The sequence below is a fragment of the Nomascus leucogenys genome, chromosome 3, assembly GCF_006542625.1.
Source record: "Nomascus leucogenys isolate Asia chromosome 3, Asia_NLE_v1, whole genome shotgun sequence".
Classification (NCBI taxonomy): Eukaryota; Metazoa; Chordata; class Mammalia; order Primates; family Hylobatidae; genus Nomascus; species Nomascus leucogenys.
The window spans coordinates 16914012-16939362 of record NC_044383.1 but is presented as its reverse complement, the minus strand read 5'-3'; the positions used below and the strand labels follow the sequence as shown (position 1 = coordinate 16939362).

Here is a 25351-nt window from a genome sequence, read left to right as displayed (position 1 = left end):
AAGCTATATTATTTCTAAACAAAGTTGTATTTGAACAGTGTTCATGTTCATTTTATTCTTTTTTTTTTTTTTTCAGACGGAATCTCGCTTTGTCACCTAGGCTGGAGTGCAGTGGTGCAATCTCAGCTCACTGCAAACTCTACCTCCCGGGTTCATGCCATTCTCCTGCCTCAGCCTCCCAAGAAGCTGGGCCTACAGGGGCCTGCCACCACGCCTGGCTAATTTTTTGTATTTTTAGTAGAGATGGGGTTTCACCGTGTTAACCAGGTTGGTCTTGATCTCCTGACCTCGTGATCTGCCCGCCTCAGCCTCCCAAAGTGCTGGGATTACAGGTGTGAGCCACTGCACCTGGCCTCATTTTATTCTTTGGCGCTTCGTCTGTGAGGTTGCCTTCATTTTTGTCCTCTGTCTAGATTCTCTAATGGGAAGGTAGCTCTCCACCTCTCCCACCCCCAAAGTAAGTAAGGTGTGTGTCTTCAAAAACAGTCAGTTCCACTGAGCAGCAAGTCTCCTGACTTCCTAGGCCTGCACAGTCTGTCAAGGGCAACAGGATGACATGATGGGTTGGGGGTTCATGTGTCCAAGGGCATTTTGTTCCAGAGATGCTATGTACGGAATGATGTTTCCCTGTTACCACTTTGGGAACACAATCTCTTGGCAACTAAACCTGTAAACTCAGATTAACAGAGCTCTTTCCCTTTTCAAAGTTGGTTTTCCTTTCCTTGAATCTTACTTAACAAACATTGCTGTTCCCAGGGTTGAGCTGGTTTTATGTGTTTATGATAAGTTAGGTTCAAAGTGCCCACGTGCAGAGCCTTAACTATCCTGCCCAGACCTTTCCTCTAAGGAGTCCAAAGGATAAAGCCTGGTTATAAAAGGCCACAGCCAACCTGCTGGGCTGTGAGTGGAAGCTCTGGTGCAGCATGGTAAGTCAGGGCCCCATGTGGGCAGAGGATTTGGCACGGCAGGGGCAGCCCAGGCTACAAGAGGGACGTGGCCCAGAGGCAGGGAAGCCGCCACAGTGGAGCCCCTGAGTCCGGGGTCCTAGTGTGCTGCTAACTCCCTGTGCACTGGGAGGACTCAGCCTCAGGGTCCCCACCTCAAGGGAGAGCCCTGGGGGGCCCGGGTTGCTGGGCGTCTGTTCCACTCACTGTCCTTGTGACCCAGGCTCCTGACCCGGCTGGGTCCTGCCCCTGCCAGCCTCACTGTGCGCGTGGTTGTGTGTGTGTCTATGATTCTGTCCATGTAGATGCTGCCCCCTTGGACCCTCGGCCTTCTCCTGCTGGCCACAGTCAGAGGTGAGGATGCTGTCACCAATCCTTTGGGGAGAAAGTGACATGCCTGGGCTGGCCTTTGATAAGGCAGCTACAGGTATATTAATAATTATTATAATGATTATGAAGAGGATTATCGTTACTTGGAGAAAACAATTGTGCCACTCAGAGAGTGTTGACTCTCAGGCAGACACAGGGCAACGTGCTGGACACAGAGTATCTGCGGTAACCCTCCTGCTTGGCCACCGTCTTCCTGCAAAGACTCTCACGGCTGAGAGACAAGCGGAGGGTGTGGTGTTCCCACTGGGTCCCAATGCCCTTGTCCTTGCCTGCAGACCAAAGTCATGTAGATGTGCCCCCTCCCAAGAAAGCCCAGTCCTGCCAGGCAAGCCTGCCTTTCTGCCATCAAGCCCACGTGTCCTCTTCTCAGAGTCACCATTTCTGTCTCTCCAATTTGTTCCCCCACCTGGCTCTGTCCAGAGGAGATACAGATATTCAAGTTCTACTTACCCTAAAACACAAATCACCTCCTTTTCTTTTGGAGCCCCTGAGTCCCAGCCTGCTGACTTCCCATCTGCCTACGCCTTCACAGGTGTGCTTCCTCCGGGAGCCTTTCCCTCTCCGTGGGGGCTGCCTCACCTCCTCTCCTGCCAGAACACCTCACTGCCCAATTTGGCCCCCCAAGTCCTGCTGTAGGAGACATGGTCTCCTTGGGTCCCTGTGGGGGCTTTCTTCTGCCTTGTGACACTTCCCCCCTTGTCTTCTCAACCCTGCCAGCCCACTCTTGGCCTCTCCTTCCATCCTAGCCGTGAATTAAGGCCGGGCTCCTGATGGCAGAGACTGGGGTGGGTGCGACTGCTCCTCCAGCCATACAACCCCTCTTCATCTCCTTTGCTGACCTGCAGCCTCCTCCTGCCCCAAATGTGGACATTCCCCAAGGCTCACGCCAGGCTCTCTCCTCATCTCTCTCCTCCTAGGGCCTTCCTTCTTGCCCAGCTTCTGGTCCTCGGGAGTTGCAAGAAGCCCTATCAGGGCCAAGCCTCAGTCCTCAAGCCTCACTCTCACTTCCCTGCCCCCAGCCTCCTCAGGCTCTTCTGCTTCTCAGCCCCCTGTACTCGAGTCCCAAAAACACAGGACTGCCTGTGGAAGCACAGCATTGCCACTGCCACCACCATCTCCCCTCAACCTCACCAACTCACACCTTCCAACACTTTCCTGCTCTCCACTTAACAGAGCCCAGATGTCTTGCATTCAAGCCCCTTCGTTTAACCAGCTACCTTTCCCCTGGGGCAAAAACATTGCTTGAGCCTCCTAGAGTCCACCTCCAAGGGTGCAACCTCTTCCCGGAATGAATTCAACGCCATCAGTATTGCTTCCCTATTAGAGTTCCTCCCTTTCAGGACAGGGGTCATATCTCGTTTATCTTTGTGTCCCCTCAAGTTCTAGCTTTATTCCCAGTTAAACTTCTTGGGTTCAAATCCTGCCTCCACCACTAGCTGTGACCTCGGGTAGCTTACCTTGTCTCTCTGTGCCTTGGTTTCCTCAGCAGTAAAATGGAGATAATACTAATTCCACATTTGTGTTTTCAGGCTTAAATGATACCATACCAGTAAAGTACTAACATGGTATCTGGCACATAGCAAATAAATATAAACTCTTACGGGTTTTTTTTAATGATTCACCAATATTTGGCATCATCAGTACAAGAGTTCAGGAAGCGTAAGAGAAAGGACCCATTATAATCCTTTGGGTTGGAATTATGTCGCCCGTAGTGACCATATCCTGTGATCATGACTGTCATGGACACAGAAAGTACTCTCGGACTTAGATGTGGTTATTTGGATCATGGATTTCATGTATTGGGTCTCTACTACACGTAGTGTGATACACAAATCATTCCTGTTCTTAAGAAACTTACCTTTTCAAAGAGCAAAAGGGAAAACATGAAATGGCAGAGAATCATTTGAAAAAATGTGCATAAAAGAATGACATTAAGACATGTGAACTGGTGTGGGCACGGCCTGTGCTGTGTGTAATAGAGATGTCAAGACAAAGTAGCAACTCTGTGCTACAGAGTTTGTAGGCACTCACTATTTGATGCTTATATGTAAAGGGCCAGCTGCAAGTTTCCTGAAAGAGGTGGTTTTAAGGCAGCAGTTTGTATTAGGCTGGTGCAAAAGTAATTGCGGTTTTTGCCATTACTTTCAATGGCAAAAACCACAGTTACTTTTGCACCAACCTATGCATCAGCAATTCCCCAATTTGCCCAATAGTAAGGGGCACTTACTGAATATGTGTTTCCAGGACCTCACCCCAGACCCTCTGAATCAGAATCTCTGAGGGAGGGACCTATGAATGTATATATACAATACACCTGTTTCCCACACTGCCGCCCGCCCCCACCTGCCCTTCCCACCCCCCGACGCCGCGGCCCCCAGGTGATTCTTATCGTCCCAGAGGTTTGGGAAATGGCAAAGGTAAAGACGAGCACTGGCCTTAGCCAAACCTGGGCTCTGTCCTGCAGAGTTTTCCTGTATGGATATGACATTGCTTCTTTCCTGAAGTTCACACATGTCCTGTTTGTGGCTCACCCTAGGAAAAGAGGTCTGCTACGGACAACTTGGCTGCTTTTCCGATGAAAAACCGTGGGCAGGAACCCTTCAGCGACCTGTAAAATTACTTCCCTGGTCCCCTGAGGACATTGACACCCGCTTTCTTCTGTACACAAATGAAAATCCAAACAACTTCCAAGTAAGAGCGGGCATGTAAGCCCTGCATGGTGGGTATATTTGGGCCGCCACGGTGGAGTCTTTGCATGGCTGTCTAGGGCATAAGTCACTGCCTTGGAATTTTCCAGAAACTCCAAGGCATAGAATCCAAGGTGTAGCTGTCAGGATCATAAACACCTGAGTATCTGATGAAATCTACTGACGCCTAACCCAGAAACTTACACATTCACACACACTGGTGCAGAGAACTTCAGGGGCTACCCCAGCGAAAAAGCCTAGTTCCCTGGGAGGAAGGCACTATGAGCAGCATTTATGGCGAAGCCCAGGCCTGGTGTAGCCACCGGAAAGTCTGCCTTGTTTCTACCCAGGAGAGTGGAGGGGGAGAAGCCTCTTGGGCATTGGGGGTGGGGGCAGGTGTAAATCCTTCCTGAAGAGCTAGGAGACAGGTAGGGGCGAGGGGACATGTAGCCACAATAGATAAAAGATGAGGTCCTCTGGAGCAACCTCTAGTTTTCAGCAGGTCTGCCCGGCAGAAGCAGATCAGACTTGCTCGAGAGTGTCAGAAGTGACCAGGAGACAGTTTCAAGAAAGACATTGCTGAGAATCCAGCAGCTCACAGCTCTGGCCCCTGACAGTTTAGGGAGCCAGGTGTCTGTCAATAGGTTTCTGAGGTCACCCACTGTGGGACTCTATGTTACAACCCAGCCTTCTTAGTGCCCCCAGCCCAGAGTCGGCTTGGACATGGTTACTGTGCATCTCATCTGTAGGGGTTGGTGGCATCTTCTGGCATCTCATCTGTAGGGGTTGGTGGAAGGGGGTTGAGCAGCCTGTGGCAATTTAGAAGTGCATTCCAAAGTCTCACAGCTCCACTGAACTGAATTTGCCCCCACACTTAAGCTTCTGGTCCAGGGGTTCCTCACCTTTTCTGTGCCAGGAACCCCTTTGGCCACCTGGGAGAAGCCTAAAGGCCCCTTCTTAGGTCAATTTTTTGTTGTTGTTGTTGTTTTTTGTTGGTTTGTTTGTTTTTGGAGACGGAGTCTTGCTCTGTTGCCCAGGCTGGAGTGCAGTGGCGCGATCTCGGCTCACTGCAAGCTCTGCCTTCTCGGTTCATGCCATTCTCCCACCTCAGCCTCCTGAGTAGCTGGGACTACAGGCGCCCACCACCACGCCCGGCTAATTTTTTTTTTGTATTTTTAGTAGAGATGGGGTTTCACCGTGTTAGCCAGGATGGTCTCGATCTCCTGGCCTTGTGATCCGCCTGCCTTGGCCTCCCACAGTGCTGGTATTACAGGCGTGAGCCACCGTGCTCGGCCAGGTCAATGTTTTTAAATGCAAATTAAAATATATTGGATTACAAAAGAAATGAATTATATTGAAAAATAATTACCAAAACATTTAAATATATAAATATGTGATATAGTCATATATGTGCTTTTTATATCTCACTAAATAACAAGATCTAGGGGTTGGTCTAATAACTACTATAATTTAAAATATTAATGAGTATATATGATATTTTTAGATATCTGCAATAATTATATTATGACCTGAAAATACCTGTGACTTCTACCGGGACAGGGTCACAGGTGTCGCTAATACCACTGTGGTTTATTGTCTAGTTTTGTGATTAACTGAAATGCTAGATATGGACTAAGGATTAATTAAAATAGAAAGTCTGTGAACTTGAACTTTCTGAAATCTATCCACAAACCCAGGTCAGGAGCTCCTTCTAGTCTGACCCAACTTCGTGGGCATTGAAGCTGTGATATCAATTCTGAAACTGGCTCTAATAGACTCGTGGCTTGGAAAGGGCCACATTCAAATTAATCTTTTTAAATTAAACCAGCTAATCACTGGCACAGAACCAGACACCATTGAGGCTTCAAACTTCCAAGTGGACCGCAAGACACGCTTCGTCATCCATGGCTTCTTAGACAAGGCGGAGGACAGCTGGCCGTCGGACATGTGCAAGGTAGGGCCCCACCACTTGGCCACACCCTGGTGAGACCAGCACCCAACACACAGATTCAAACACTGTACCCCCAGTTTCCCTTAGACTGGGAAAAGAAATACTTCAGAGAGAGATGGGTCCTTTTTAAAACCACCGAGGAAAGCCCAGTTCCCAAGGGCATCCATTACCAAGCTCTCTCTACCTACCAATTTCTAGCCGACAATCTCCTATGAGGCTGAAGATACCCAGAGTTCAGTCAAAAAGTCTCAAGGTGGAGACTGCAGCAAACTACTGGGCATTTATCCCTGATGACTTATGTAAAACCCCTTTGTGATATTAAAAAACACTTAAATTTTACCCTCTAAAGCACCGCTATCCAATAGAATGTTCTGCAGTGATGAAGGTGTTCTATATATGCACTGTCCAAATCAGAAGCCACTGGCCATGTATGTTATTCAGCACTTGAAATGTGGCTGGTGCAACCGAGGAGCTGAATTTGACATGTTATTGAGTAGTAGTCTGCTCACACCTGATTTAGTAAGTGGTCTTTTTAACCTGGTTGTGTTCCTAACAATGTGTGAGACCTCAGACACGTCACTCACCCATTCCAGGGTTCAGTTTCCATATCTGTTAAGCGGGTATTAGCATGTCCAGTCCATAGCACTGCAGTGAGGATGACGTTATGGCAGGTATAGGAATATCAAAGCTCTGGCATGGGCTAGGTGTTTGACAGATGGACAGATGTGAATGCCTATCTCTGGGGTGTGCAATTGGGTGCTGTTTATAAATTGATTTCTCTCCCTTGTTTGTCTTCCCCAGAAAATGTTTGAAGTGGAGAAGGTGAACTGCATCTGTGTGGACTGGAGCCATGGGTCCCGGGCAATGTACACCCAAGCCGTGCAAAACATTCGGGTTGTGGGGGCGGAGACAGCTTTCTTAATACAAGCACTGTCGGTAAAACCCTGCCTGGGCCCTGTCCTGTGGGTAGGGGTCAGAGAGGGGCAGGGAGGTACCACGTGGCGCGGAGAGGCAGCCTGGGGACCCGTGGGCAGGGGTAGGGGCCAGCAGCCAGTAGCCCAGGTTGTAATTAAGAAAGACCATTCCCAAGATGAAGCTCTGCAACCTTCCTCTTTGCCTGCTGTCCTGAAGACACCTTGCCCTATCACTGTCTAGCTGTGGGGCCTGAGGCAAACTAAGCCTTGGTTTCCCCTTTTGAAATAGACCTTCCTTGCAGGCTGTTCTGCAAGGGTCAGAGAGCAGGCTGGGCTGCCCAGCAGCTCCCAGTGCAGAAGATGAGTTTTCATCCTCTGCCAACCCACGAGAGAAGGCCCTGGACCTTTCTGCAGGATCTATCGGGAGGGGGGCGAGGGGAGCCAGAGACAGGGCCCACTCTACCCGCACTCGCCCAGACAGGCCATACCCCTGGCAGGGACGAGGAAAGGGAGCTGGGGGTGGGGCAGTCCGGGGCGGCAGGCCGTGTGCCTCGCCCGCCCAGGTGGCCTGCAGTTGGCGTGGTGGCCGCTGGTCAGCACTGTTGCCCCGCGCACAAGCCGGCCTGCGGGACTTGCCGGCTGCAGATGGGGAGCGGGGTCGTCCTGCCCCAGGCGGCGTGCTCGAGCCCCGGTCCTGCCCCCATCCCTGGCAGGGCCCGGCGCCCCGCTCTCAGACCAGCGGGTCCCCACGCGGTGCTGTGGGACCTGACACGCCATCCCTCCGCAGACGCAGCTGGGGTACAGCTTTGAGGACGTGCATCTCATCGGCCACAGCCTGGGCGCGCACACGGCCGCGGAGGCGGGCAGGAGGCTGGGAGGCCGCGTGGGCAGGATCACAGGTAGGGGTCGCGGGGGCCCTGGGCCGGAGTCCCAGGCCCCCGGGTGCTAACCACGGAAGCCTCGGCCAGCGCCCTTCCGACGGCGAAGGGCGCCCCTGATGGTCTTCCTGGGGACCCGATTTTTTGTGATAACCGGCCTTAAATTTAAAAATAATTTTCCATAATGTGTATTAGAAAATAGATAATTAAAAATTAAAAATGCATTCTTTTTTTAAAACAAAGCCTGGGCCACTGGCTCATACCTGTAATCCCAGCACTTTCGTAGGCTGAGGCGAGAGAATCGCTTGGGGCCAGGAGTTCAAGACCAGTTTGGCAACATGGTGAAACCTGGTCTCTACAAAAAATTTTTACAATTAGCCAGGCGTGATGGCTCTCGCCTGTAGTCCCAGCTACTCGAGAGGCCCGGGTGGGAGGACTGCTTGAGCCTAGGTGTTCCAGGCTGCAGGGAGCTGTGATAGCCCCACTGCACTCCACCCTGGGTAATAAAGGGAGACCGTATCTCAAAAAAAAAAAAAAAAGAAAAGAGAAAGAAAGGAGGAAAGAAAAGAAAAGAAGGAAAGGAGGCAAGGAAAGAGAGAAAGAAAGAGAGAGAGGGAGGGAGGGGGAGGGAGGAGAAAAGAAGCTAGGCCGGGCGCGGTGCCTCACGCCTGTAATCTCAGCACTTTGCCAGGCCGAGGTGGGTGGATTACGAGGTCAGGAGATACAGACCATCCTGGCTAACAAGGTGAAGCCCTGTCACTACTAAAAATACAAAAAATTAGCCGGGCGTGGTGGGGGGGCACCTGTAGTCCCAGCTACTGGAGAGGCTGAGGCAGGAGAATGGCATGAACCCAGGAGGCGGAGCTTGCAGTGAGTGGAGACCGCACCACTGCACTCCAGCCTGGGCGACAGAGCGAGACTCCGTCTCAAAAAAAAAAAAAAAAAAAAAAAAAAAAAAAAAAAAAAAAAAGAAAAAAAAAAAAAAGAAAAAAAGAAAGAAAAGAAAAGGAGAAAGATTTAACTAGCACATTAAATCCATGACTTAAAGGCTATTATTTTCAGAGTATGGCAAAGTAAAAGAAAAAATGGTTTTAAAAATTCATCCGTTCCACGTAGTTGTTTGAATGTCTTTACTGTGCCAGGCAAAGACAGAAAATGCAAATGCACACTGAGACCTGCCATATAGAAGGTGCTCAGTAAATACTGAATGAATGAATGAAGCACTAAACTGAATGCATACAAGGCAAAGACACAAATAACTTTATTTTGTGCAGCCAAATCAGTTTGTAACTTCACCAAACAGTTCACATCAACATTTAACGAGTGTCCCTTTGCCCAAGGCACTGCGTGAAGGATGAGGGGGTATTGGTTTGTGTTTATGTAGAATTTTGCAGTTTGCAAAGTCCCTTCTCTTACATCTTCTCATGAGGGTTTCATAACGACCCCGTAAGGTAGGTGGTTGTCATTATTCCTACTTTCCCGATAAGGACACAGAAGCACAGAGAGGACAGACATTTGACCTGGAGCAGAACTAGGGCAAGAATACAGGCCACTGTGTGCCCCCTCCTCCCACGCTCTGTTTCTCTCTGAAGATGACCTGGGGACAGCATAATACAAAGTGGATGGAATGGGCTGAGAAAGGAGAGGGGTTAGATTTTCCATTTAAACATGAGGAGTGGTGTGTGAGCTGGGTTTGGAGGAGAAAGATTTAGATAAAGGAAGAATGTGGGAAAGGGCACAGCAGGCTGGAGAATGGCATGAGCCACACAAAGGAGTAGATGCGTGCAGCTGGGTAAGACCTGGGGTCTTGCAGTCTCTGAGAGCAGTGGCCAAATGGTAACATGTGAGAACAAAAAGAGAAAGGGAAAGAAGGGGTGTACGGAGGCTACCCAGATCCTCCACGGAGCCAGGCACTGGGTATTTCTGAATGTTCATCCACAGGCAATGACCCCATTCCCAGCCTTTCTGTCCCAGACTGTCTCTCCCAGGCAGAACAAGAGCTGCAGACCCAATCCCCAGAACTGTAGCTGCTGGGGTGGGAGGAATCCCCATGCTTAGTCTGCCAGTATTGGCTTTAAATCCCAGTTCTTAGAGTCCAGCCTGCCTACCTTCTTCCTTTCAGGGCTGGATCCAGCAGAGCCGTGCTTCCAGGATGCGCCTGAGGAGGTTCGGTTGGACCCATCCGACGCCATATTTGTGGATGTGATTCACACAGATTCTTCTCCCATGGTTCCTTCCCTAGGTGAGTTCCTCAATCCCATCTCCTGCTGACCTGTGCTACAGCTAATGACATTGGGTCCAGATATCCCCTCTCACACACACAGACACACGCAGCAGGGGAGGCCATTCGAAATAGCTACAGGAACGGCTTGGGCACCAACCAGTCAAAATGGGTACCAGTCCCAAATAAATAGCAAGCTCAATGCCAGTAGAATCAGCCTGCAGCCCTGGGTTAAACAAAAACCCTTCTGTAGTCTATGAAAGGTTGTCAATCAATCTTCAATCTCTGCATCCTTCCCCAATCTACCAGTAACTAATGTGGCAGATGTATTCATTCTTAAAACTTGACCTGTACTTGCAAAATACGAAGTTAATTTTTGAATATTTTTCTTACTTCTTCAGTCAAAGCTTTGGTTACACTTTGTTTTGTTGGAGACTTTATCCCATTATTTAATTCCTCTAAAATCAGTGTTCTTTTTTCAATATTTTCTTACATAGCCACTTATGAAACTTGCCAATAAAGGGTATGTTTTTGATGATGATGATGATGTTATCACTTACTTAGTGTTTACCATGTGCTACACTAAACATTGTGCATGCATTAGCTTATTAATTCTGTAACGCTCTAAAAAGTGGGCTTTATTATCACCATTTCTTGGCTGAGGAACTGAGGCTCAATTAGGTTAAGTAATTGCCCCAGATCACAAAATCTGTAAGTAAAACCAGGATTTGATCATGGGTTCATGCGCTTTGAAAGCCAAAGATCCCAGCCATATGCTATGGCTCACAATATAACAATATGATATTACGTAGTCTCCACATAACAATATAATGGAGACATCAAAATTTTAAAATGAGTAAAGTAATACAAATTGTACCTGTCTTGATATGTCTACTGGTGCGTAATGGTACCAGGGCATATCACTATGGTCCAGGACTCTCCAAGACACACAGATACACATCCAAATGTATGTGTCTCACTCACCCAAAGCTCAGCCTCCCCCTCATCTCACTTCCTCTGCCCTCTCCTTCCTCCTCATCTTGCCAAGCACCCATCTTTGAGAACTTTCTGCAGAGCTAGAGGCAGTGGTAGCTGTAATAAAGGGAGAATTTGCCAAAAAGTGTCTTGCTCTGGCCACAACCTAACTTTGGGACCACTCACCTCACCGCTCATCTCTGCTTCAAATGTTTTAGGTTTTGGAATGAGCCAAAAGGTGGGCCATCTGGATTTCTTTCCAAATGGAGGAAAGGAAATGCCCGGATGTAAGAAAAATATCCTTTCAACAATTATTGATATCGATGGAATATGGGAAGGTATGTAAATTAAAGAAGTAAGACAGCAATTTCTCTGTTTGGGGAGAAAGCAGAATGCATGGTCTGGCCTTCATAATGCTGACATTTGCCACCGTTTATGGAGTGTTGTGAAAATGTGCCAGGCATTTTCACAACAATGCAATGAGATGGTTACTCTGATTAGTCCCAGTTTGCAGATCCAAAATCTGAGGATCAGAAAAATTACATAACTCAATTGGGTGTGGTGGCTCATGCCTATAATCCCAGCACTTTGGGAGGCTGAGGTGGGCAGAACACTTGAGGTCAGGAGTTTGAGGACAGCCTGGCCAACATAGTGAAACCCCATCTCTACTAAAAATACAAAAATTAGCTGAACGTGATGGCATGCGCCTGTAGTCCTAGCTACTCAGGAGGCTACGACATGAGAATCACTTGAACCCAGGAGGTGGAGGTTTCTGGGAGCCGAGATAGCACCACTGCACCAGCCTGGGTGACAGAGTGAGACTGTCTCAAAAAAAAAAAAAAAGTTACATAGCTCATCCAAGGCCACTCTATATCTAAGCCCAATTTCTAACTATAAAGCCCTGATCTCATGCCCCAGCCTGTGTATCTCCCTGTTGTTGGGATCCTGGGACAGCGGCTTGGCTGGCATGTTGGCTCTGGCTTTGACCACCCATCCTACCTGCAGCACCTGCTCCTTGAAGAACTGCAGGGCATAGGCCAAGATTTGAAGGCCTTGACTTGCTTGCTGTTGCTGTTGTTAGGTGCTAGAAATGGAAGGGGACTTTGCTAAGAAGAAGACAAAGGAGGGATGTGCTCTGTGGGTTTGGGGTGCACGTGTAGGAGGGGGAGGCCTGGAGGTCTGGGAGACCCATGGTGGCTGCTGGCCAGCTGTGTACATTTCTGTTCATCTGAGAGAGCAGGGCCCATGCCCCGCCATTAGGTGACCTCATAGCCCCATCTGATTTGCTGCCCCTTGCTCTGGCCTTTTTTGATTCCTGTTGCCCCTCCCCTGACACCAGGCTTCACTCTCCTCCCTGAAAAGGGAAGGGAGGTTTTGGGGCTGTGATCATTTTAGTCTATTTTTCTGAGCCGGGAGTTCCCCAAGGCCAAGGACTACGTTTTGCATATTTCAGACACTCCAGTACCCTGCTCAGGGCCTCGTCCAAAGCAGGCATGAAATATACTTTTAAATTGAGTTGAGTAGCCTTGTGTGTCATTTTAATATTCCATGTGCTTAATGTCAAGGAGCAGAGTCGATAAAGCGATCGCCAGCATCCACCAGCAAATAAACGGAGCTTTTGCCCTCTCAGGTAACTCCTGGGGAGACGTGGCCATTCCAGGCTCCCTGAAAGCGCACCAGAGTCACAATAATAGCTGCCCCCTCCCACAAACAATGAGCAGGGCACACATAATAGGAACAAGCCCAGGTTTAATTAGCGAGGCAATGTCGAGGGAACAAGCCCATGAGCACTGGAGTGTGTTTCTATTGAGTCAAGCTCCGAGTCACCGAGGCACTGGGCGCTGAGGAATAATTAAATCCACTTTCTCCTTCATTATGGGGTCCCAGGGCAGCAATTTTGGATGAAAGAAACAATTAAGTTTGAAACAGTTTCTTTTGTCCTGTGATGAGCACCGGCGTGGGCACAGGGAACGTGGCTTCAGCTGGAAGTCACTGGGCCGAGGGCCGGGAGCCGTGGAGAACGAAGCCACCTGGGCACAAAGGGAAGTGTTCCTTTCTCAGTGGGTGGCAATAAAGCCCCGCAGACCCCGCAGGAGTGGTCCACAGGTGTGCCAGGGTCGCTGTGCATTTCCCCATGGGAAATTTTCTACCAAGGATCCGGAGAAGTGAAAAAACACCTTTCCGGACTTTTTCTAAAGAAAAGGATGATAAATAAAATGCAGTGAGAGAGTGGCCAGAAGCCATGGACACCTTGCCGTCACCGCTTTTACCTTGTGCCCTGCATAGCAAAGAGAAAGAATCAAAAAGCCTGGTTGATGGGGAAGGCCTGCCCGGTGTTTCTGGGGTCCTCACAGGGATAGGATGTGGTCGGCAGCAGCATCGGATGGGCCGGCACGGTAACTGTTTTTAAGATGGGGATGCGCTGCCTTCACTCATGCATGCGAAGGTTTTCAGGTAGAAGTGGAGATACTGGCTTCTTAGGAAAAAATCAGAGGACCAGGCGATTTGGGGCTTTGAACATGTGACACCTGGCTAGACTGTGTAGGATTAGAGGGGCCCTTTTAACAGCTATTGCTATCTTCTCTTAGTCTCTCTTTCTCTCTCTGTATGTGTGTGTGTGTATATATATAATATATATATCATGTGTATGTGTGTATATATACTATATATATACACACACACACGTATACCCTCTCTATGTCTCTCTCCTCTGTCTCTCTATCTATCCTCTCTCTCTCTGTCTTTCTGAATCTCTTTCTCATCACTATCTCTTTTTGTGTTTCTTTTTCTCTCTCCATTTCTCTCTCTGTCTATGTCTCTCTGTCGCCCCCTCCACCGGCTCTCTGTCCCTCTCTGACTCTCTGTCTCTCTCTCCCCCCACCAACTCTCTGTCTCTCTCTGACTCTCTCTCTTTCTCTCCCCCTCAACTCTCTCTGTCTCTCTCTGACTCTCTGTCTCTGTCTCTCTCTCTTCCCTTACCAACTCTCTGTCTCTCTCTCCCCCAACTGACTCTCTCTGTCTCTTTCTGATTCTCTCTTACTCTCTCTCTTCCCCCATCGACTCTCTGTCTCTGACTCTCTCTTTCTCTCCCCTGACCAACTGCCTCTGTCTGCCTCTGTCTGCCTCTCTCTCTATCACTTTCTCTCTCTTTCTCTCTCTCCCCCACTACTCCACCCTATTCCCGGCCCCCAGCCCTCCTCATTCATTTGTGTTACATGCCTGGCCCCTGGAAGAGTGGACAAAAGTGCTTGTCAGGACATGTCACTCCTCCACAGTCACCTAGCCCTCAGTAGGTCCCTGCTCAGCGAATGCCCCAAGATATTCAGGAGCCGACACCCATCGGTGAAATGTGCAGCTGATTCTTCCTGACTCAGAATGAGTTATTCACACTTAAAAGTGAAAGGCCTCCTTTGAGCTCCCGGGGCCTTTGTTTTTTTCAGGAATTAGTGGCTCTGTGGCTTGCAATCACCTAAGAAGCTTCGAGTATTACTCAAGCAGCATCCTCAACCCTGATGGCTTCCTGGGCTATCCCTGTGCCTCCTATGATGAGTTTCAGGAGGTAGGTTACCCCAGGAGGCTGAGGAAGATGTTGGTGGCCCTGTTTGGGGTGTTTTTGTGTTCTTGTGGCTTAGAACAGAACAAAGAGATGTAACTCTGCAACTAATGCAAGGAGGTAATGGAAATTCTGCGCCTCACAAAGCCGTCTTCCCCCTGGCAGCAGGGTGGGCTGGAGGGGGAAGGCACAGACCTGACTGTGCTAGGCCCTTACTAGGGTCCCCAGTTGTTCATTTAGAAAAATTTCCAATTTACAAAGAAGGTGAAAGAAGACTAATGATGAATACTGTACACCTATCACTTAGATGCACCAATTGCTAACATTTTATATATGTGTGTGTATGTATGCTTTTTCCTAAATTATGTGAAAGTAAATTAAAGATATTATGACACCTTACTTATAAAAACTTTAGCCCCCATCTCTTAAAAACAAGATCCTTCTCCTATAGAATAACATTCAAGAAATGTATCTTTGATACACTAATATTTTCTAATATATAGTACATATTCAAGCTTCTCCAGTTATCCAAATAATGCCCTCTAGAGCTGTATCTGTTTGCCCGCCTGCTTTCTTTCCTTCCCTTCTTTTTTTTTTTTTTTTTGCATTGCAATTAGTTTGGTGTCTCTTTAGTCTCCTTTAATCAAGAACAGCTTCCCATTTTTTCTTGGTCTTTGAAGACTTGCCAGTTATGAAGATTTCAGACCAGGTATTTGGCAGAATATCCCACTCTCTTAAATTGTTTGATTTTTTAGGCGGTGATAGCAGGTCCTTCTCAGTGTATTACAACTAAAGACATTCATTTAATGTTCACTCATTATTTGATGACTTAAACTTTAATTACTTGATTAAGATGTGTAAACTCATATTTTGTCCTTTCAAAACTAATTTTAACCTTGACATTCTTGGGTTGAACTGAGGTCAAAAGGACATCATATTTGATCTCCAAGGTCTGTGAGTGTTCAGTGAGAAGCCTTCACTGTGCTAGTTCTTGTTGGGTCATGGATAACAATGTGGCCTCCAGTACTTGTCTGATTCCTTCCAAATAACAAAATAGCTCTACACATCATGCATTTTGGATGTGCCATGAGGTCAAAGAGCAGAGGACAATGACACTGTGGCATAAAGCAATCAAATCCCTGATTCGAAGATAGCAAATTGCCTCCTCTGCGCCTAATTAAAGAACTATCGTTTGAGAAGCAACAAATAAGAATCAACGCGTCTGGAGAAATAATTCACATTAACGTGAAAATGGTCCTGGATCTTCCCTTCCTCACTTCTTTTGAAATAACTTGTTATCTCTCCCTATCTTCTCCCTACATATATTGTATTTCATTCCCCATTCATATTTTAATTTCACTGCTTCCTGGATATGACTTTTTTTCCCAACTATATTCCAAGTTTTCAAGGCACTTATTTGGATACTCTGCAGGGTCTAGCACAGTTCTATGCACAATTCCAAGGATGGAAGCATGGATGCATGGATGCATGGGTAGATAGATGAAGGAATGCATGAGTCAGTGGATAGAAGAGAGAATGGATGGACACATGGATGCATGGGTGCATGGGTAGATAGATGCAGGAATGGATGGATTAGTGGATGGGTATGAGAATGGATGGATGGGTAGATGAAAGGATGGATAAGGGATGGATGGGTAGATGGATGGTTGCATAGGTAAATGAAAGGTGGATGGTTGGGTGAGTGATGGGTAGATAGGTAGATAGACATAGGAAGAAAGCTGAATTGATTGATTAAGTGAGTGAGTCAAAGGTCTACCACTAACAGACAAATTATGTTTTTTTTCCCCCACTAGAATAACTGTTTCCCTTGTCCAGCTGAAGGATGCCCCAAAATGGGGCACTATGCTGACCAATTTAAGGGGAAAACCAGTGCTGTGGAACAAACCTTTTTCCTGAACACAGGAGAGAGTGGTAACTTTACTAGTAAGTTTCCATTTTACTCACTTCAAATTCTTGCAACTAATTTTTAAAAGTGTGCCAACCTTATTAGTCAGTATCCTTGGTGACAATGGATAGAAACTTAACTACAACAAGCTTAAGTTGTAATGAAAGGACAGTGAAATGGAATTTGTGTTGGGTCTCACCACTTTAACCAATACTCCTGACCAGCAGAGAAAAGTACAATGATTGGCCCAGGCTGGGTCACATGTTCACCCACCCCTGTTGCTGGAAGGATGCATCTATTAACAGAAGAGGGCAACGTGAAAGTCAATGTAAGTCAAGAAGTCACTGCAGTCATGACTATCTATTATATTAGTTCTCCTACATACACATACACACACACACAAACACACACACACACACACACACTTCGTGGTGATATCATTTTGCCCTGCTTCTTATTTTAAAAGTACAAGATAGCAAAATTATCAAGACTCATTTACTGTGAATCATATCATATAATGGCTGGAAAGAAGAGCAGTTATTTTCTAAGGGAGTTTCAAATTTAAAAATTTCTATCAGCACTTTACAAAACACTTTTCACTTACAGTATTTCCTGTAATCCTCAAAATGTTTGTCATAAAAGATAACAGTTTGGCAGTATCTATAAAATCTTATATGCACATTCCTTTAACCCAGTAACTTCACTTCTCAGAATGTACCATAGAGAAATACTTGCGTGTGTGCATAAGATGATGTGTTCAAGGATGCTTGCTCTTTATTTTTAAGAGTGAAAGATTGAGGGGAAAACCTAAATGCCCACCACTTGGTGAATGACTAAATACTATAGATTAAATACTACATGTAACCATTAAAAAGAAGGTTATACCTCTGCGTACTGAAGAGAGAAAACCTCTAAGGTGTATTAAGTAAGAAGGCAAGTGACGAAACAACATGCAGTACACCCATTGTCTTCATTGGTTCAGACTGCTGTAACATAGTACCATAGACTGGGTGGCTTATAAATAGTAGAAATGTATTTCTCACAGTTCTGGAGGATGGAAATCTGAGACCAGGGTGCCAGCACGATCAGGTTCTGCTGCACATTGCTGTCTTCTTGTTGTATACTCCCACGTGGTGGAAAGAGGACAAGAGAGCTCTCTGGGGTCTCTTTTATGAGGTTACTGATCCCATTCATGTGGGCTCTTACCCACATGAATTCAGTCCATTGTACCATGTATCAGTCAAAATACACATGTGCAGTATCAGCTGCCCTTCATTCATCCAAGAGCACATACCTTGCTGTGTTCATAAGGGACTGTGCTGAACTATAATATTTACTGACCCCTGAGTCCCTTGCTCCCACCTAGAACCTTACGTACCCTTAATTCCTGGGCCCCTGGAATTCAGTTAAGTCACAGTCCTATTGCCTCTCACCCCTGGAGGATTCAGAGCTTGGAACAATAATGTTTTCATAGATCATTTTTTCAATAAGATGAGTTCATTAAATGGGTTGTATTTCTTTGGATAGGTTGGAGATATAAGGCATCAGTCACACTTTCTGGAAAAGAGAAAGTGAATGGGTACATCAGGATTGCTTTGTATGGAAGTAATGGAAACTCAAAACAATATGAGATTTTCAAGTAAGTTCAATAGTAATGTGAAATGATCATACTGTCCTTAATAGATTATTCAAAATTGATTGAGTATAAAGTGCTTTATAAATCTAGGCATCTATTATACGGAATCATTGAATCCTAGAATGTCAGAACTGGAAGAAAGTCTCAGTGTCTAGTTCAATCGTCCCATTTTACATATGAGAAGAGTGAGGCCCAGAGAGAGGGAACTCACTATTGAAAATGAGTCATGTGCTAACTCCTTTTGGAATGTCAGTCACCTGACTAGATTGTTTTTTCTTTTTTTGTTATTTTATTTTATTTTAGATTCAGGGGGTGCATGTGCAGATTCATTACATGGGTATATTGTGTAATGGTGAGGTTTGGACTTCTAGTCTACCTATTACCCAGACGGTGAACATTGCACCCAATGGATAAACTTTTAACCTTATCCCCATCCCAACCTCTCTCCTTTTGGAGTTCCCAGTGTCTATTCTTTCCAGCTTTATGTCCATGTGTATCCATTGTTTATAAGTGAGAACATGAGTATTTGATTTTCTGTTTATGAGTTATTTTGCTGAAGATAATGGCCTTCAGCTTCATCCATGTAGCTACAAAGGACATGATTTCATTCTTTTTTATGGCTGCATAGTATTTTATGTTGTCTATATGCCAAATTTTATTTACCCAATCAACCACTGATGGACACTTAGGTTGATTCCGTGACTTTGCTACTGTGAATATTGCTGTGATCAACATACAAGTGCAGGTATTTTTCTGATAAACTATTCCTTTTCATTTGGGTAGATACCCAGTAGTGCAATTGCTGGGTCAAAATGAAGTTCTATTTTTCTATCAAGGTATTTGAGAAATCTTCATGCTATTTTCCATAGGGGTTGAGCTAACTGACATCCCTACCAACAGTGTATAAGCATTCCCTTTTCTCCATATCCTTGCCAACATCTGTTACTTTTTTTTTTACTTTTTAATAATAGTCATTCTGACTGGTATGAGATTGTAGCTCACTGTGGTTTTAATTTGCATTTCTCTAATGATTAGTGATGTTGAGAATTTTTTTATATGTTTGCTTGATGTTTGTATGTCTTTTGAGAAGTTCTTTGCCCACTTTTTAATGGGGTTATTAGTATTTTTCTTGTTGATTTAAGTTCCTTATAGATTCTAGATATTAATCTTTTGTCAGATTCATAGTTTGTAATATTTTCTCCCACTCTGTAGGTTGTCTGTATACTCCATTGATTGCTTCTTTTAATGTGCAGAAGCTCTTTAGTTTAATTCAGTCCCATTTGTCTATTCTTGTTTTTGCTGCATTTGCTTTGAGGTCTTAGTCATAACTTTTCTTTCTTTTTTTTTGAGATGGAGTTTCACTCTTGTTGCCCAGGCTGGAGTGCAATGGCAAGATTTCGGCTCACTGCAACTTCCGCCTCCTGGGTACAAACGATTCTCCTGCCTCAGCCTCCCACATAGCTGGGATTACAGGCACCCGCCACCATGCCTGGCTAATTTTTTTGTATTTTTAGCAGAGGTGGGGTTTCACCATGTTGGCCAGGCTGGTCTCAAACTCCTTTCCTCAGGTGATCCACCCGCCTCACCTAAGCTAATGTACAGGAGAGTTTTATCCTATGTTTTCTTCTAGAATTTTTATAGTTTCAGGTCTCACATTTAAGTCTTTCATCCATCTTGAGTTAATTTTTGCATATGGTGAAGAATAGGGGTTCAGTTTTATTCTTCTGCCTATGCCTAACCAGTTATCCTAGCACCATTTATTGAATAGGTTTATTCAATAACCTTTTCCTCGTTGTTTATTCTTGTTGACTTTGTCAAAGATCAGTTAGCTGTAGATATGTGGCTTTATTTCTGGGTTTTCTATTCTGTTTCAATGATATATGTGTCTATTTTTGTACCAGTACCATGCTGTTTGGGTTAGTGTAGCCTTGTAGTATAGTTTGAAGTCAGGTAATGTTATACTGCTGGCTTTGTTCTTTTTGCTTAGATTGCTTTGGTTATTGGGGCTCTTTCTTATTCATATTCTAAAATATGAATTTTAGAATTGTTTTTTCTAATTCTGTAAAAAATGACATTGTTAATCTGATAGGAATTGCATTGAATCTGTAGATCACTTTAATGATATTGATTGTTCCTATCCCTGAGCATGGGATGTTTTTCCATTTGTTTGTGTCATCTGCAATTTCTTTCATCAGTGTTTTATAGTGCTCCCTGTAGAGTTCATTTGCCTCCTTGGCTAAATGTATTCCTAGGTATATTTTGTGTGTATGGCCATTGTTTATGAGATTGAGTTCTTGATTTGGTTCTCAGCTTGAGCATTTTTGGTGTATAGAAATGCAACTTAATTTTGTACATTAATTTGTATTCTGAAACTTTACTAAAGTGATTTATCAGGCCTAGCAGACTTTTGGGGGAATTGTTAGGATTTTCTAGATATAAAATCATGTCATCAGTCAACAGAGATAAGTAGACTTCCTCTTTTCCAATTGGATGCCTTTTATTTCTTTCTCTTGCCTGATTGCTCTGGCTAGGACTTACAGTACTGTGTTGAATAGGAGTAATGAGAGTGGACATCCTTGTCTAGTCTCAGTTCTTGGGGTGAATGCTTTCAACTTTTCTCCATTCGATAAAGTGTTAGCTGTGGGATTGTCATATATGGCTTTTATTATTTTGAGGTATGTTTCTTTGATGTCTAGTTAGTTGAGGGCTTTTTATTATGAGGGACATTAGATTTTATTAAAAGCTTTTTCTGCATCTATTGAGATTATTATATGTTTTTTGTTTTTGATTCTGTTTATATGTTGAATCACATTTGTTGATTTGCATATGTAGAACCATCCTTGCATTCCTGGAATAAAACCCACTTCATTGTGATGAATTATCTTTTTAACGTGCTGTTGGATTTGGTTTGCTAGCATTTTGTTGGGGATTTTTGTGTCTGTGTTCATCAGGGATATTGCCTATAGTTTTCTTTCTGACTTGGGTTTTGTAAATATCAAAATCTCTTCAGGCAAGGCACATCTGTATGGCACATACCCAACACACACCCCATCCTCACACACATAGGTACACATATGAAGCCTGTGGCCATCTCATCCATGCTGTGTGGCCTTAGCATCTGGCTTTTGCTGGACATATGAGGTGCTTGGTAAATATGTGTTAGATGAATGCATAACCTGTACAATAAAGTTAGGTTCTGTTTTTGCACTAGCTTTTACATAAAAATGTTCGTGTTGAATTAAATGTCCTTGACAAATTCCTGTAATACACATGAGATGCTAACAAATGGCATCTGCTGAACCACATGCGTCTTTAAACATAAGACATTGCCCCAAATAGTCCTGTAACAAACTTAGAGCATTAATATGCCACCCCAAATATTTGACTTAGCTGTAGGTAAAAATTAAAACAGTGGAAATCTGGAGTCCAGTATTTTTAAAAGGTGTGTTCTGCACAAATACTTTTATGTTATGGCAGCCCCTGGATGTGTATGAAGTCATCCGAGATGTTTGCAGAAAACCAATAACAGCAACTATTGTTTAGAGAAGTGCTAGATCGCAATCATGTTATGTATTCATATATCCAGCTGACGTAACATTTTATGCCTACATTTTCAGAGGATCCCTCAAACCAGATGCAAGCCACACGTGTGCTATTGATGTGGATCTTAATGTTGGAAAAATACAGAAAGTTAAGTTCCTCTGGAACAAACGTGTGATAAGTCTCTCTGAGCCCAAACTGGGGGCTTCCCAAATCACAGTGCAAAGTGGTGAAGATGGGACTGAGTATGTATTTTTTATTGCATCTAAGTTTGGTTATTTATATTTACATATTGATCTATCTGTCTGTGCATTCATTCATCCAATTGCCCATCTACTCATCTATGTACCCATCTACTTATCCATTCATCTACCCATCTATCCATTTCTCTATCCTTTTAACCACTTAGCCACTTACCCATTCACTTATTCCTCTGCCCATCCACCCAGACACCTATCTCATCATTCTTCTGGCCCTCCAGCCATTATTTGATCTTCCCTCCATCCATTCATCTTCCCAGCTATTCATCTCAACTCTCCATCCATCCATCTGATTTACTTTGAAAAACCAAACATTTTTTTCCTTAGGCAAAATTCAACTTGGCAGGGGCAAGGCAATGATTGTAGGCACAGATTCAAGACATGGGCAAATATGAATGACTATTTTATCTCAAACAATAAGGAAAACACTTGGGAAGCACATAGGGGAAATCTCTGAGTTAGTTCCAGTTGACGTACAGTTATTAATGTAAACAGGTTTGGTTACAGACTATAGCATTAGAGGGATACACACTGTGTTGGGAATCTGGCTCACAGTGGCAAGTTCTTCCATTCTGAGAGAATAGAATCCTACTTAGTAGGCATTCGGAGAGAACATAACTGTTTTTAAAATATGGAAAGAATGACATCTCAAAAGAGGATAATTCAAAAACAATGGGATATTAGAGAATAAAGGACACATAAATGTTGACTCTCAACTGATCTTGTTTTAAGATGAGGAAGTAAGATTTGGAAAGTCAAGTAACTTGTCTAAGGTCATGTAGGGAATCTAAAGGGAAAAATATTGAACTTCAGAATGTTTTCAAAACAGACACCAAGACTTTGCTCAGCTGCATGACTTAACTTTGCTGGCTGTAAAAGTGGCAATAATCCCAATTACTCAGTATATTATTGGAAGGGTCAGATGTCACAGTCAGTGTGCCATCACTTTGTGTACAGTAGACCCCCTTACCTGGGGGGATGGGTGATATGCTCCAAGACCCCAGTTGGATGCCTGAAACCTCAAATAGTACCAAATCCTACATATACTATGTTTGTTTTTCCTATTCATACATACTATATGAATAGGAAATATGCTGGACAAAGGGACAGTTCATGTCCTGGGTGGGACAAAGCTGAACAGAGCAAGATTTTATCATGCTACTCAGAATGATGCGTAATTTAAGCTTATGAATTGTTTGTTTCTAGAATTTCCCATTTCCTATTTTGGGACCTCAGTTGACCGTAGGTAACTGAAGCCATGGAAAGCAAAACTGCAGATAATGGGGGGCTACTATACTCAGTTGTAAGGCACAACAAGGACTGGGACCCAGGTCTTCTGACAGCCCATCCAGTGTTCTTTCCACTGTGCCCATCAACTCAGCCAGCTGGATGTGAAACTGAGAAGTCCGTATGGTCTGGCAGTGCAGTGCAATGTGAAAATGTCTGGATTTCTCAGTATTTAAGTGGGGGTGGAGTTCCTGTTTTAAGTACAATATAGAACACATGCTCTATAATCCAAACACCGGAGTCCCCAGCTCACATGAGGGCTCTTTCCTTAAGAAGCTACATTCTGAAGCTAACCCAGAGGGAAGGCCAGCTTGGCCACACTGTTCCCCTTGCATCAAAGACACCTGCAACAGAAGGAAGAGGCCGGAAGTGGCCAGCTTCTCATGCTTGGTGCTTGCTCCAACCTGACTTGGTTAGTTTCTCAACTAACCATGTGGCAGCCACTTTGGAAACAGTTTGGCAATTCCTCTAAAGGTTAAACAGAGTTATCATATGGCCAAGCAGTTCCACTCCTAGGTATATACCCAAGAGGATGAAAACAAAATCTTGTACATAATGTTCATAGCAGTGAACTGGTGCTCATAGCACTAACCAGTGGCTGCCACGTGGTTAGTTGAGAAACTAACCAAGTCAGGTTGGAGCAAGCACCAAGCATGAGAAGCTGGCCACTTCCGGCCTCTTCCTTCTGTTGCAGGTGTCTTTGATGCAAGGGGAACAGTGTGGCCAAGCTGGCCTTCCCTCTGGGTTAGCTTCAGAATGTAGCTAAATAAATACTGAGAAATCCAGACATTTTCACATTGCACTGCACTGCCAGACCATATGGACTTCTCAGTTTCACATCCAGCTGGCTGAGTTGATGGGCACAGTGGAAAGAACACTGGATGGGCTGTCAGAAGACCTGGGTCCCAGTCCTTGTTGTGCCTTACAACTGAGTATAGTAGCCCCCCATTATCTGCAGTTTCTCAGGATTAATAACCCTCCAGGATCTTTTTTATTTTTAAGCAATTTTATTGAAACATAATTACCATAAAACACAGTTCACCCATTTAAAGTGTGCAATTCAATGGCTTTTAGAATATTCACAGAGTTGTGCAACTATCACCACAATATTAAAATCTTTTCATCACCCTAAAAAGAAACCCCAGACCCGTTAGCCATCATCCCTCCACCCGCACATCCCTTTTTCTCAGCCCTAGGCACAGCCCATCCACTAATCTACTTTGTGTCTCTGTAGGTTTTCTTATTCTGGACATTCCATGTAAATGGAGTCATACGGTATATAGTCCTTCATGACTGGCTTCTTTCATTTAGCATAACGTTTTCAAGGTTCATCCACGTAGCGTGTATCAGTACTGCATTCTTTTTTATTGCCAAATAATATTCTATTATACGACTATGCCACATTTTATTTATTCATTTATCAGTTGGTCATTTGGGTTGTCTCTACTTGGGGGCTATTATGAATAATGCTGCTATGAACATTATGTACAAGATTTTGTTTTCATCCTCTTGGGTATATACCTAGGAGTGGAACTGCTTGGCCATATGATAACTCTGTTTAACCTTTAGAGGAATTGCCAAACTGTTTCCAAAGTGGCTGCCACATTTTACATTCCCAGAGCAGTGTATGAGGGGCTCTCTCTGATCTTAATTTGACAGAGAGAGTCCCCTCTGAGCTGGCTGGGGCACTCTTGGTCCCTAGAACTCATTGCTAAACCCAAAGAGGCAGTCCCATCGGAGACCCCTCAGTTTTGCCATTTGCAAAGCTTCAGTTTGACATGGCTAATTCACTTTCCACCCATTCAGAGCCCACATGGGGAGAGGAGTGCTCTGTGAGAAGGTTTAGTTAGTAAGAATTACTTGGACTCTGCCTGGTAAAGCAGAACTTTTCGGTCAAGGGGAGCCGAATCCAGGGGGTTGCCCAAATGCCGTTTACTCACCTGAAGTCACATTTCCACAAGCAAAAGAGCCTCATGCTGACAATCTTTTCCTCCACAGGTATAATTTTTGTAGCAGCGACACTGTGGAAGAAAACGTTTTGCAATCTCTTTACCCTTGTTAAAAACGTGGTGCGGCTATTGCGGTAATAAAATCTTTAATGCACTCGGTTTGAGGGTGAGCTGTTAGTGTGACATTCTGTACTTTCTGGGTTCACATTTCAGAAATCACTTGGGGGATTGGAGCCAAGTTTGCCACAGGTGATGCCTGG

At 44.8% G+C, this 25351-nt stretch overlaps 1 protein-coding gene across 2 annotated transcripts; it reads left to right on the top strand.

Moving 5' to 3' along the window:
- The first annotated feature begins 906 nt into the window (after nt 1-906).
- Nucleotides 907-25248, top strand: LOC100581750 (pancreatic lipase-related protein 2). 2 transcript variants are annotated; one of them, XM_003254990.3, is made up of 13 exons: nt 907-926; nt 1250-1298; nt 3871-4025; nt 5850-5975; nt 6774-6908; nt 7674-7785; nt 9887-10006; nt 11179-11298; nt 14401-14519; nt 16328-16457; nt 17947-18058; nt 21673-21840; nt 25141-25248. In XM_003254990.3, the coding sequence occupies exons 1-13, from the start codon at nt 924-926 to the stop codon at nt 25202-25204; spliced, it is 1413 nt and encodes a 470-aa protein (XP_003255038.1). In that variant the 5' UTR covers nt 907-923; the 3' UTR covers nt 25205-25248. The 2 variants fall into 2 exon arrangements, 1 of the variants encoding a protein (XP_003255038.1); XR_004027701.1 differs by lacking the exons at nt 16328-16457; nt 17947-18058; nt 21673-21840; nt 25141-25248 and having other exon boundaries at nt 7189-7785; nt 14401-14515.
- The last annotated feature ends 103 nt before the right edge of the window (nt 25249-25351 follow it).